General features: G+C 37.3%; 1 protein-coding gene across 1 annotated transcript in view; it reads right to left on the reverse strand.

The window, feature by feature from the left end:
* SPATA1 (spermatogenesis associated 1) overlaps positions 1-15401 on the reverse strand; it is a 91772-nt gene that overhangs the window by 5325 nt on the left and 71046 nt on the right. Inside the window, 2 exon segments of the mRNA XM_037826763.1 lie at positions 7783-7908; positions 8428-8539. Of these exon segments, the coding sequence (XP_037682691.1) occupies positions 7783-7908; positions 8428-8539 (238 nt within the window).

A 15401-nucleotide genomic window follows, 5' to 3' on the forward strand; every position in this document is an offset into this window, starting at 1 on the left:
ATTAAAGGATTAAACTTTTCAACCTGGCATGAAACCCTAGAGTCAACGTCAGTTTACATCATTTTCCTCCTCCTTTCCTCTCCTTCCTGTATATGCTGAGAAATGTTTGCTGGATAACAAACTTTCATTTGTCACGTAGATATATAGTAAAATATATATGCTCTTTTTAAGCATGCAAGTCTTCTGAACATCTTTATTAAAAAAATACTACCAATAACAAAATGAATGTTTTTTATTTTGATTGTTTCCCATAATCTGATTTGAATTCATTCCTTATATAATTACAACGATAAAAGAAAAAAGCATAATATATTTTTTCCGATTTTTACATATTGTTTTCATCCCCCATGATGACATGCTTTGGGATTGTGAGTCATCATTATCAAAATTATTCTAAATATATCCTCAAAATTCTGTATGGTAAAATTACACTTGAGACCTCTGGTGAAATTAGAAATTAAACATTGCCAGTTTAGGTAATCTCTTTGCTACTAATGGGATTCTAAATTCAAACTTAACAGGAATACAAGTTGCATGTTAGTATACCAGAATATGCTTATGTTTATTTCTTTGAGATTGTCATAGAAATGAAAACTCAAATATAAAAATCTGTTTATATTTGTGGACCCCTGAGAGTGGAACTGTGAACTCTCGTTTAAGAAACACTGCTTATGCTTTTTATGATGATTTTCACAAGACACAGCCACTGCAAAAAGGATGTCAACATTTAAATATGGTGTATATAGATATACCTTGCAGATATTGCAGGTTCAGTTCTAAAATGCCACAATAAAGTGTATACTGCAATAAGCCAGTCCACAAATTTTCTGGTTTCCCAATACATATAAAGTTATGTTTATACTATGCTGTAGTCTATCAAGTGTTCAACAGCATTATGATTAAAACAGCAATGTACATATCTTAATTAAAAATACATATTGCTAAAAAATGCTAACCATCATTTGCGCTTTCAGCAAGCCATAATCTTCTTGCTGGTGGAGGGTCTTGTCACAATGTTGATGGCTGCTGACTGATAAAGGTAGTGGTGCTGAAGGTTAGGGTGGCTCTGGTAATTTCTTAAAAGAAGAGAACAATGACGTCTGCCACATTGATTATTCCTTTCATGAAAGATTTCTCTGTATCCTGTGATGCTGTTTGATAGCATTTACTCACAGAACTTCTTTTGAAATTGGTATTAATCCTCTCAAATCCTGCCACTGCTTTATCAACTAGGTTTATATAATATTCTAAATCCTTTGTTGTCATTTCCACAAACGTTCATGGCATCTTCATCAGCAGTAGTTTCCATCTCAAGAAACCACTTTCTTTGCTCACCAATAAGAAGCAACTCCTCATCTGTTAGTTTTAACATGAGATTGAAGCAATTCAGTCACATCTTCAGACTCCCTTCTAATTCTAGTTCTCTTGCTATTTCTACCACATCTGCAGTTACTTCCTCCATTGAAGTCCTGAACCCCTCAAAGTTACCAATGAAGGTTGAAATTAACTTCTCCCAAATTCCTGTTATGTTGATATTTGACCTCCCATTAATTGCCAGTGTTCTTAAAGTCATCTTGATGGTGAATCCTTTCCAGGTTTTCAACTGACTTTGCCCAGACCCATCAGAGGAATCACTCTCTATGGTAGCTATTATTTATGAAATGCATTTCTTAAATAGGACCTGAAGGTTGACATTATGCCTTGATCCATGGGCTTCAGAATGGATGTTGTGTTAGCAGGTATGAAAATATGAATCTCACTGTACATCACCATCAGAGCTCTTGGGGTACCAGATGCATTATCAATGAGCAGTAATAATTTTGAAAGAAATCTTTTTTCTTAACAGTAGGTCTCAACATTGGGCTTAAAATATTCAGTAAACCATGTTGGAAACAGATGTGCTGTCATCCACGCTTGTTGTTCCATTATAAAAGCACAGGGAAAGTAGGTTAAGCATAAATTTTAAGGTCTCTAGGATTTTGGAATGGTAAATAAGCATTGGCTTCAACTTAAAGTCACCAGTTGCATTAGCCTATAACAAGAGTCAGCCTGCCCTTTGTAGCTTTGAAGACAGGCATTGACTTCTCATCTAGCCATGAAAGTCCTAGATGGCATCTTCTTCCAATAGAAGGCTGTTTCATGTACACCGAAAATCTGTTGTTCAATGTAGCCACCTTTATCAATTATCTAATAGATCTTTAGATACTTGCTGCAGCTTCTACATCAGCACTTGCTGCTTCACCTTGCACTCTTACATTATGGAGACAGCATCTTTCCTTGAACCTCATAAACCAAGCTCTGCTAGCTTCACTTTTCTTCTGCAGCTTCTTCACTTTTCAGCCTTCATAGAAACTAGAGAGAGTTAGGGCCTTACTCTGGATTAAGCTCTGGATTAAGGGAATGTTGTGGCTTCTATTCAGAGCACTAAAACTTTCTCCGCATCAGCATAAGGCTGTTTGGCTTTCTTATCACTCATGTGTTTACTGGAGTAGCACTTCTAATTTCCTTCAAGAACAGTTCCTTTGTATCACAATTTAGCTAAATTGTTTGGTGCAAGAGGCCTAGCTTTGGCCTATCTGGACGTTCAACATGTCTTCCTTACTAGGTTTAATCATTTCTAGATTTGATTTAAATTGAGAGACAACAAAACTCTTCCTTTCACTTGAACATTAGAGGCCGCTGTACAATTATTAATTGGCTGACTTCAATACTGTTATGTCTCAGGGAATAGGGAAGCTTGAAGAGAGGAGCGAGCCAGGGAATGGCTGGTGGGTGGAGCAGTCAGAACACACAAAATATTTATCAATTAAGTTCACTGTCTTATATAGGCATGGTTTATGATGCCCCAAAAACAATTAAAATAGTAAGTGATCATAGAGCACCCTAACAGATATAATAATGGGAAAAGTTTGAAATATTGTGAGAATTACAAAATGTGAGACAGAGACACCAGGTGAGCACAAGCTGTTGGAAAAAATGACACCAACAGACTTGCCACAAACCTTCAATTTATAAAAAACGTAAATCTGCGAAGTGCAATAATGTGAAGCAACGGTAAAATGAGGTATAACTGTAACATATATTATTAAATATTTGTGTTGTCTTCTTAATTTTCTCTGTAAAACATTACTATTTTTGTTATAGCTTGTGCCAGTTTGAATTATTATGTCCCCCCCAAACACCATATCTTTGATGTAATGTTGTGTGGGGCAGACCTATCAGTGTGAGATTGTAATTCTTCGAGTGTTTCCATGGAGATGCGCCCCTCCCAACTGGGGGGTGATGACTCTGATTGGATAATTTCCATGGAGGTGTTGGCCCGCCCATTCAGGGTAGGTCTGAATTAATTACTGGAGCACTACATAAGATCAGACAGAAGGAGCGAGCTTGCTATAGGCCAAGAGGGACACTTTGAAGAATGCCTAGCAGCTGAGAGAGGAGCTTCAGCTTTGCAGAGACATTTTGGATTCAGTCTTTGAAAGCAGACTTTTGCTTTGGAGAAGCTAAGAGAGGACAAATGCCCCAAGAGCAACTAAGAGTGACATTTTTGAGGCGCTGAAGCCTAGAGAGGAACGTCCTGGAGAAAGCCATTTGAAACCAGAAACTTGGAGCAGACGCCGGCCACTTGCCTTCCCAGCTAAGAGGTTTTCCAGACACCATTGGGCATCCTCCAGTGAACGTACCAGAGTGTTGATGCATTACCTTGCATACTTTATGGCCTTAAGACTGTACTTTGTAAACAAATAAACCCCCTTTTGTAAAAGCCAATCCATCTCTGGTGTTTTGCGTTCTGGGCAGCATTAGCAAACTAGAACATAGCTAATGTTTGAAAAATCATTCTGAATCAGTTTATGAAGAATTATGTATTAATTGTTATGCAATAAAAATGGTGCTGTACACAAGTATATTCCCAGTCTTAGTGATTTACAAAGAGGACTCACAGAACTCAGTATATAATTGTACTCATGGCTAAGATTTATTATAGTGAAAGGCTAGAAAGCAAAAGTCAGTAAGGGAAAAGGCACATGGGGGAAAGTCTGAGAAAACCAGGTGCAAGCTTCCAGGGGTCCTCTCCCACGGAGTCAACAAGATGTGCTAAATTCCTTCAGCATGGAATTGTGACGACACATGTGAAGTGTTGTCTAGCAGAGAAGCTCATTAGAGAGTGTCCAAAGTTTTTTTGGGAGTCTGGTCACATACATACTTTCTGCTAGTGTGTACCAAAATTCCTGACTCCCAGAAAGAAAGTTGGTGCTCAGTATAAACTATATTGTTTGCACAGTTTAATCAAAGCAAATCATCCTTATCAGTTAGGGAACTATGAGAACAGTCTCAAAATCCAAGTAGCCAGATGCCAGCCAGGGCTAACTTTGCAAGCAGGCCTTCCTAAGGATAGCAGTCTCAGGCTTCCTATTAACTCTTCTTGTTCTACAGCCTAATCAAATAATAATGCTTAGACTTTTAAAATGATGAATTTAATACATTTTCTCTAAAGGCTCACATATAGTCTTAAATTTATAATTTCATTATTATTTTAACTATCACTAAGGTAGAGAAAGTGAGCTATGTTATAAAGTAAAGTCACTTGATTAAAGTTACATAACACTTGGAAGTTAGCTTAGAGTTTAGTTATTTATTTCATCATCCCTGTATCCAATCCCTCAGCGAGTTCTACTGGTACTACTGACAAAATTATTCCAGCATCTTGCACTTTACACCTTTCTTCAATGCTACATCTTGAGTCAATCCACTATTATCTCTTATCTAGAGAGCAGGATTAGCTTTCTATCCGGTGTCTCCACTGTCATCCTCACCCCTCTCAACAGCTATTCTTCATATAGTAGTCACTCTGATCTTCTAAAATATTTTTAAAATCATGTAATACCCTTGTGTTCTGGTTTGCAATGCTGCTGTTAAGCAAACTAATAGAAATGGATTGGCTTTTATAAAGAGGGTTTATTTGGTTACAAAGCTTACAGTCTTAAGATCATAAAGTGTCCAAGGTAAGGCATCAACAATAGGGTATCTTCACTGGAGAAAGGCCCTTGGCATCCGGAAAAACCTCTGTTAGAAGGGAAGGGCACGTGGCTGGCATCTGCTTGCTCTCAGGCTGCGTTTCAAAATGGCATTCTCCAAAAATGTCAGCTTCCAATGACCATCTTCAAAATGTGTTTCTGAGCTGCAGCTTCTTTGAAGCCCTTCTACTTCTGAGCTTTTATAGGGCTCCAGTAAACTAATTGAGGCCCATGCTGAATGGGCAGGGCCATGCCTCCATGGAAATTATCTAATGAGTTATCACCTACAGTTGGGTGGGTCACATCTCCATGGAAACAACCTAATCCAAAGGTTCCAACTTAATTAACACTAACATGTCTGCCCACACAAGATTGCATCAAAGAATATGGCTTTTTCTGGGGGACATAATATATACAAATCAGCACACCTTGTTTAAAATCCTCCAATAGTTCCCACCTAACTCAGAATAAAACCCAAACTCCTTGACTTGGCCTCTCTGTTCCTCCTGACCTTTCTGTTTTTATCTCCCTCCTTGTTTACTATGCTCCAGCCATACTGGCCTTATTTCAAGCCCTTAATACCACAAGCTCATTCCAACCTCTGGACCTTGACATTTAGTGTTCCTTCTGTTCAGACAGCTTTTGCCCTATCTCTTTATATGCTTGTCTCCTCATCATTAAATTTTAACTCAGATAACATTTCCTCAGAAATGCCTTCCTTGAACACCCTATCTAAAGCATCTCTCCCATGCCCCCATCACCTTTTACTACACTCTATTAACTGCCTTTCAGCTCTAATCAATACCTGATGTTTTCTTATTTATTGTCTGTCTCCTCCCATTAGAAAGCAAGCTCCTTAAGCAAGGCCATGTGTGTCTTGTTCACTGCTGTATCCTTAGCATTTAAAAGAATCCCTGGCACTAAGTGAACTTAATAAATATTAATGACTGATACATACCTTTTATCTTGAAACATTCCTATTGAATTAGAAAGTGACTGATCATTACCATCTTATAAACAGAAAGCATAAAGCACAAAGAGGAGGAAATAAACTTGCCAAAGTAAAAGATTAGTCTGGTGCTAGAATCCAGGCCCTGTGATTTTAGTCCATTGCTCAAATATGTCTTTTAAAAATCACTCTTTTAACACTGCCACAGGGCCAAGTCCTTGCCACTGCTTCCAGGATAATGCTTTAACATTATGAGGTATAACCTTTAGAATTATCTCCTGACATTTTCTATGACCTTCAGACAGTTCTAGCACTGAAAGAACATTTTTTCTGTAAAATGGGAATCCTAAAACTAGTTAATTCCACATATACCTTTTATCCTTATATAATCAAACACAACTCACATTTCAGGACTCTCAAATCATTTAACATCTCTCAAACTATTATCCTATACTTTCTCTACCCTGACTCATCCTTCCATTCTCAAACAACACAGTTTCTAATTCTATTGCAAAATTACTCACCTTTCCTAACTTTCCCCATTCATTCATTCATTCATTCAATTTGGAAAGGCAGGCAGAAACACCCCCCCCCCACCACCATCACCCTCAAATTAAGCAACTAAGGGAATCCAAGAAGGTTTCCAGTGTAACTGATATCTTACCTGTGCTTAAATGACTACTAAGATAACCATACAGGAAAGAAAGGATAGGAAGAAAGGTAAAAAGATGAAGAGTACATGGAGAGGGGAAAGCATGCCTGAAGGCCTGGAGCCAAGAGGAAGCATACTTCAGATCCTAGCATATCTAACACTTTCCTGGAAGCCTTTCTTGATCATTCCATCTAATAGAGGTGTTCTTCCCATGTACTCCTATTGATGAATACTGTAATTCCTTTATCACAGCATTCATCAGGATATATCATTCCTGCTTAACATGACTGTTATTTCCCCACTGGCCTGTAAGTTCTATGAAGGCAGTGAGTGTTAAGTCTGTGTTTACCTATCAGTGTCTCCTCAGCCCCTAGAGAAGGCTGGATTTAGTGGGATACTTAATATACATGTATTTAATAAATAAATGGAAGAAGGAATGAAGAAATAAAATGAGTGTCAGTGACGGAAAATATTTGAATTTTAATTTAAAAAAAACATTTAAAGCATATTGTTTATTGTATAAAACAGTTGAACAATGACTTCATGTCTATGTTGAACTTACCTCACTTGTGTACCACTGAAACATAACAGTAAAATAGTAAACATTAATTATAACTTTATTGTTTATTCCAAAATCATCACTTCTGTGAAACTTAAGTTTTCTTCATTGTGATTGTGGTGGTTTGGAGATAGGTACACCAGAAAAACATGTTCTTAAACTTAATCTAATTCCTGTGTGGGTGTGAACTCTTGTGAATAGGACCTTTTGATGAGCTCACTTCAGATAAGGTGTGGCCCAGGACAGGACTGGTCTTAACACTATTATTGAAGACCTTATAGGAAAGGTCACAGAGAAGAAATAGCTACAGAATGAGGAGCCAGAAGCTGCAAGTCAACAGTCCCTAGAAAAGGGAGAGGCCAGGAGAGGCTGCCATGTGCACTGCCATGTGACAGAGGAGCCCAGGACTAAGAATCACTGACAGCCAGCCCCAGAAAGCCAGTCTTCGGGAAGAAAGCATCGTCTTGATGACACCCTGATTTGGAATTCTCCTAGCCTCAAAAACATGAGCCCAAAATTCCCACTCTTTAAGCCAACCCATTGCACAGTATTTGCTTTAGCAACGAGGAAACTAAAACAGTGATAAAAAATACATGATAAACTTTACCATGAAATCGCTTCAATTTGCTTTGTTCAAATAACCTTTCAACTTTTTTTATTAGTTCTTCTCTAATTTTCTCCAGATATCTTCTTTCTTCCTTTACTTGTTTCATTTGTTCCATAATCTTCTCTCCTAAAGAGATTATAATGCATACTCAGCAATGTCTGGAAGCTAAAAGATGGTTATTTGCTCAAAAAGTGAACTGTAAAACTTAAAAGTGCTTAAAGCAGCAAGAATAAATTTTGCCTCAAACTCTGTTTTTCTTGCAGGAGTACAGTATTTGCCACTATGGAAAATGCTAAGGAGTCAGTTCAGTTTCTGAGAGTGATACATAGGGGGATTTATACAACATGTAAGCTAAGGACACATTCTAGTGTGTCCCTTCCACATTTACATATATGAGTAGAAACTAGGTAAGGTTCAAGTAGTTATGCTTATACATTTTTGTTTAATTTTTTTGGTAAATTTATCTGGGGTCAAAAATTATTGCCCTTAAATCTGAAATGGAGCTATATTTTAGAGTATATTTTTTAAAGCAAAATAATATTAGTGACTAAACATATGCAGTGATCAATATAAAATTCTTATAATTTAACATTATATAATTTTACTTCACAGAAACATCTCTACTTATAGTGTCATCACACTTACTCTCAATCTGTAATAAAGAGACATTAGTTATTCCTGGAGAAAGAACAGGTGGACAAGGAAGTGAAGGAAAATCAATAAGATCTGGTAGGGTGGTACACTCTTTTACATCTGTCTGTGAATAAACATAAAAATCAATAAGACCTGATATAGTGACACATTCTTTCTCACCTCTCTGTAAGTATTTGATAATGTACACCAGCAGTACATTTTTTACTTGTATGGTGATGAACTCCCAAATCTGTATTTATAGCTAGACTCTCGAGCACCAGTCTCACCATTCTACTATTACTGGACATTATACACATGTATTTCAAACTTGAATTTAAAAAAATTTCATTATTTTTCCTTCCAAACATGATTTCCTCCCAACATTTCTGATCTCAATTATTTATGATAACTTTTTAATTTTCTAAGATGGCTATTGATCTATTTATTTACTTTTATTCATCTTGAGTCAATTTTGACAATTTATATTTGCTTAGAAAACTGTAATTCCAACACACTTTCAAAATTTTAGCATAGAGTTGTAAATTTTCTTCCCATATATTTTATCTCCTTCGTATTTGTGTCTATATTGTCTTCATATTTCCAAATTTTTAAATTTCTACTTCTTTTTCATAAACTACCTTAAGCCTTACAGATGTTGATGCTTCTCTTACCATTATATAGATCTTGAATTTCTTTCCAATTTTTTTAAAAATTTATTTTTACTTATTAGAGAAGTTGTAGGTTTACAGAAAAAATCATGCAGAAGATACAGTGTTCTTATATACCAATCTCCATTATTAAATACTGCATTAGTGTGGTATATTTGCTACAACTGATGAAAGAATATTATTATAATTGTACTAATAGCTATAGCCCATAGTATACTTTAGGGTTCCCTGTTTCTACTGTAAAGACCTATGGTTTTTAAATTTTTTATTTAGCAACAAATATACAATCTAAACTTTACCCTTTTAACTACATTCAAATATATAATTCAGCACCGTTAATTATGTTCCCAATGTTCTGCCACCATTACCACCATCAATTACCAAAACTTTTCCATCACCCCAAAAAGAAACTCTACAATAAACCATTAGTTCCCCAGTCCCCATACCCACTCCAGCCCCTGGTAAACTATATTCTAGTTCCTGACTACATGAATTTGCTTATTCTAATTATTTCGTATCAGTCAGATCATACAGTATTTGTCCTTTTGTGTCTAGCGTATTACACTTATTCAACATGATGTCTTCAAGGTTCATCCATGTTGTTGCTTGTACCAGAACTTCATTCTTTTGGATGGTTGAATAATATTACATTATATGTTGTGCTGGTTTGAATCTATTATGTTCCCCACAAAAGCCATGTTCTTTTAATCCAATCTTGTGGGTGAAGACTTATGATGGGTCAGATCTTTTGAATAGGTTGTTTCCATGGAGATGTGACCCACCCAACTGGGGGTGAACCTTTTGAATATTTCCATGAGGGTGTTACTCTGCCCATTCAAGGTGGGTCTTGATCAGTTTACTTGATTAGTCCTTAAGAGAGCTCAGAGGCCAACACAGACACAGATGCTTGGAATTGCATACAGAAGGACATATGGAAATGCTAAGCTAAGAGATGAAGCCCAGAGTTTGATCTGGAGAAACTAATAGAGGACCCCCAGACAGTAAGAGAGAAATGCCCTGGCAGAGTAAGCAAGGATGCATGGGAGCTGAGAAAGAGAAGCTAAGAGAGACAGAAGCCCAGAGACATTTTGAAGAAAGCCATTTTGAAACAAGAACCTGGGAGCAAAGGATCAGGAGATGCCAGCCACATCTTCCCAGCTGACAGGCGTTCCGGATGCCATTGGCCTTTCTCCAGTGAAGGTATCCTCTTGTTGATGCCTTAGTTTGGCCTTAGAACTGTAAATTTGCAACCTAATAAATCCCCTTTATAAAAACCAATCCATTTCTGGTATTTTGCATAATGGCAGCTTTAGCAAACTACAAAGTATGTATGTACCACATTTTGTTTATCCATTCATCTGTTGATGGACACTTGGGTTGCTTCTACCTTTTGGCAAATGTGAATACTGCTGCTATGAACACTGGTATGCAAGTATCTGTTTGAGCCTCTGTTTCAATTCTTTTGGTATATATCTAGAAGTGAGATTGCTAGGTCATATGATAATTCTATATGTAACTTTCTAAGGAAATGCTAAATTTCTTCCACAGTGACTGCACCACTTTACATTCCCACTAACAATGCATGAGTGTTCCTATTTCTCCACATCCTCTACAACTATGCTGTTTTGTATATATTATGTCCCCCAGAAAAAGCCATATTCTTTAATGCAATCTTGTGGGGGCAGACATATTAGTGTTGATTAGGTTGGGACTTCCTGATTGAGTGTTTTCATGGAGATGTGACCCACCCAACTGTGAGTGACACCTTTGATTAGGGTGTGACCTCTTGATTGAATGTTTACATGGAAATGTGCCCCCACCCATTCAGGGTGGGTTTTGATTAGTTCACTAGAGTCCTACAAAAAGAGCTCACAAACAGAGGGACCTCAGAGCAGCTGTGAGTGATATTTGGAGAGCTGCAACTAAGGCAGACATTTTGGAAGATGGCCATTGGAAGCTGACATTTTGGAGAATGCCATTTTGAAATGCAACCTTGGAGCAAATGGATGCCAGCCATGTGCTTCCCAGCCAGCAGAGGTTTTCCGGATGCCAATGGCCTTTTCCAGTGAAGGTACCCTATTGTTGATGCCTTACCTTGGACATTTTATGGCCTTAAGACTGTAACTTTGTAACCAAATAAACCCCCTTTATAAAAGCCAATCCATTTCTGGTATTTTGCAAAATGGCAGCATTAGCAAACCAGAACAACAACCCATGTAATTTCTGTTTTTTTTTGTTTTTGTTTTTGTTTTTAAGTGGTCATTCTAGTGGGTATGAAATGGTATCTCATTGTGGTGTTTTTTTTGTTGTTGTTGTTTTTTGTTTTGTTTTATTTTCCCATTGTGGTTTTGATTTACATTTCCCTAATGGCTAAAGATGTTGAGAATCTTTTCATGTGCTTTTTGGCCATTTGTATATCTTCTTTGGAGAAATGTTATTCATCTTTTGCCCATTTAAAAATAGGTTTGTTCATCTTTTTGTTGTTAAGTTTTACGATTTCTTTGTATTTGGGATATTAAGCCCTTATTGGATATGTGGTTTCCAAATATTTTCTCTCATGCTGTAGGTTGCCTCTTTACCTTCATGACAAAGTCTTTTTTGTTTTTAATTCAGTTTTATTGAGATATATTCACATACCATACTATCATCCCTAGTGTACAATCAATTGTTCACAGCACCATTATATACTTGTGCGTTCATGGCTACAGTCAATTTTTGAACATTTTCATTACCATACACAAAAAAGAATAAGAATAAAAGTTAAAGTGGAAAAGAACACCCAAAACATCCCATCTCCCCCATCCCTCCCTATTATTCATCTACTTTTTGTCCTCATTTTTCTATTCATCTGTCCATACACTGTATAAAGGGAGTGGGAGCCACAAAGTTTTCATAATCACACAGTCACACAGTGTAAGCTATATTGTTACACAGTCATCTTCCAGAATCAAGACTACTGGGTTGCAGTTCAACAGTTTCAGGTATTTCCTTCCAGCTATTCCAATACACTAAAAACTAAAAAGGGATATCTAAATAGTGCGTAAGAATAACCTCCAGAATGAGCTCTCAACTCCATTTGAGATCTCTCAGCCACTGAAACTTTATTTTGTTTCATTTCACTTCCCCCTTTTGATCCAAGAAGGTTTTCTCAAACCCATAATGCCAGGGCCAATCTCATCACCACAAGTCATGTCCCACACTGCCAGGGAGTTCCACACCTCTGGGAGTCATGTCCCACATAGGGAGGAGGGCAGTGAATTTACCTGCTGAGTTGGCTTAGAGAGGCCACATCTGAGCAACAGAAGAAGTTCTCTGGGGGTGACTCTTAGACACCATTTTAAGTAGGCTTAGCCTCTCCCTTGTAGTAACAAACTTCGTAAGGGCAAGCTCCAAGGTCAAGGGCTTGGCCTTCCAATATGATAGCCCCCAACGCTCGTGAGAATATCATCAACTCCCCAAGTGGAGAAATTTAATATTTCTATATTTTCCTACAGTCCCTCAAGGAGGCTTCATTCTCTGCCAGAACTGTTCTGGGATGTATTGGGGCATCACACTAAGCTGCACAAACCAGACTTCACTCCCCAATCAACGATCCATATAATTATTTTGTTTGAATAAACTGACCATACAAGTCAAATCATATAATGTGTTACAAAAAATATAGATGTTGCACCTGATAAACATCTCTTCCTTTGGTCACACACAGAAGCTGAAGCTTCAAAAACGCCATCAATATCATCCTCTGCCCTTCAGTCTGAATTACCTTAGTTCTAACCAAGTCCATTTCGTTCATATCTCTGATTGAAGTCTGATCTCTTTTTCAGTCGCTTTAGTATTTGTTGTATGGGGTAATCTGACATTCATAGCTGCCAGACTCTGACTCTGAGTCTTAGGTATTACACAGATATACAAAGTTCCAGGGACCAACTAGGTTATACATAAACAGCTCAGCATCTCAGAGTTTAGAAATAACTATTACAATTCAGGAATAGATGTAACTGTTGTAAGAGCTTACAATCTAGGAAACTTTACAATAAGCCTTCCCCTGATAACCTATGCTCTCAGACTCAATTCTCAGAATTTGCACATTATATTTAGTCCATATTAGTGAGGAACTATAATATTTTTCTTTTCATTTCTGGTTTATTTCACTCAACATACTGTCTTGAATGTCCATTTACCTCACCACTTTACTTCTTCTTGTAGCAGTTCAATATTCCATTCACAGATCACCATTCCATTCATCAGTCGATGTACCCTTAGGCCACCTCCATCCACTGCAAATCGTGAATACTGACACCATAAACTCCACTGTGCAAATGTTCCTTCATGTCCCTCTTTTCAGTTCTTCCAAATATATACCCAATAACCAAGTTTCAGGACCATATGGCAACCCATGCTTAGCTGCCCTTCAGATAGGCTGCACCATTCTACTTCCACACCAACAGTGATTAGGTACATCCCTTTTTCCACATTTTCTCCAGCACTTGTATCCCTCTGTCTGTTTTCTAGATGGTTTTATTCACACACCTTCATTCCATTTTAAGTAAACAATCAGTGGTTTCCTGTATAGTCATGTAGTTATGCTTTCACCAACACTATCTCTATAAGGACATTTCCATTTCTTCCACAAAGAAAGAAGAAGAGGCAAAAAAAGTAAAAAGAAAAAAGAGAAAAGGTGACAACTAAAAAGCAACAAAAGAAAAAAAAATTAAAATAAAATACAATAAAAATGCCAGACAACAAAACCAACACCAAGAATCCCCATCCCACTCCCTTATATCCCCCTCTTATAGACATTCAGCTTTGGAATACTGCCTTTGTTACAATTAGTGGAAGCATATTATAATGTTACCATTAACTATAAACTCTAGTTTGCATTGATTGTATTTTTTTCCCAATACTACCCCATTTTTAAAACCTTGCAAAGTTGACATTCATTTGTTCTCCGTCACATAAAAAATATTTGTACATTTAATCACAATCATTGACCACTTTAGGTTTCACTAAGGTATATGGTTCCAGTCTTTATCTTCTATCCTTCTCCCTGTTGTCCTACCTATCTCTAACCTTTCTCCCTCAACCTTATTCTCAGTCGTCTTTATTCAGTGTACTTACATTATTTTGTTACCGTCACTCAATATTGTGCTCCAAACCTCTCTCTTCTGTCTTTTCCTATGTGTCTGTAGTGCTCCCTTTAGTATTTCCTGTGAAGCAGGTATCTTGTTCACAAACTCTCTGTGTCTGTCTGTCTAAGAGTATTTTAAACTCTCCCTCATTTTTGAAGGACAGCTTCACTGGATATAGAATTCTTGGCTGGTAGTTCCTCTCCCTCAGTATCTTAAATATATCATGCCACTGCCTTCTCACCTCCATCTTTTCTAATGAGAAATCCACATATAGTCTTATTGAGCTTCCCTTGTATGTGATGGATCGCTTTTCTCTTGCTGCTTTCAGAATTCTCTTTGTCTTTGACATTTGATAATCTGATTTAATGTCCTGGCATAGATCTATTTGGATTTATTCTGTTCGGGGCACACTGTGCTTCTTGGATCTGTAATTTTATGTCTTTCATAAGAGATGGGAAATTTTCAGTGATTATTTCCTCCTTTATTGTTTCTACCCCTTTTCCCTTCTCTTCTCCTTCTGGTACACCTATGACACATACATTCATATGCTTCATGTTGTAATTCAATTCCCTAAGATGCTGCTCATATTTTTCCATTCTTTTCCCTATCTGCTCTTTTGTGTGTAGGATTTCAGATGTCCTGGCTTTCAGTTCATGAATTTTTTCTTCTGCCTCTTTAAATCTGTTTTATGTCTCCTTTGTGTTTTTTATCTCTTATGTTGTGCCTTTCCTTCCCATAAGTTCTGCCAATTGTTCTTTCACACTTCCAATTTCTTCCTTATGTTCACCCAATGTCTTCTTTATATCCTTCATCTCTGTTGTCATATCTTCCCTTAACTTGTGGATTTGAGTTTTAGATTGATTTAGGAGATTTGTCTGATTAATAATTAGTTGTTTCAATTCCTATATCTCAGTTGAGGTATAAGTTTGTTCCTTTGACTGAGCCATATCTTCATTTTTCCCAAGATGACTCAAAATCTTTTGTTGTCTAAGTATCTGCTTTCCTTGATTACCCCAATCATATTTTCCCAGACCAGATGGGTCCAGCTCTCAGAAGGAAGGTATAATCAGTATCAAGTTTCCCTGAGCAGCAGGTTGTCAGACTTTCCCGTGAAGTCTCTAGACTTGGTGCTTTTCCTATCCTGCCCAGCTTGTCAGCCCACAGCTCACCACCGGCGTAAGAGGTGTGG

The sequence above is a fragment of the Choloepus didactylus genome, chromosome 2 (assembly GCF_015220235.1).
Source record: "Choloepus didactylus isolate mChoDid1 chromosome 2, mChoDid1.pri, whole genome shotgun sequence".
Lineage (NCBI taxonomy): Eukaryota > Metazoa > Chordata > Mammalia > Pilosa > Megalonychidae > Choloepus > Choloepus didactylus.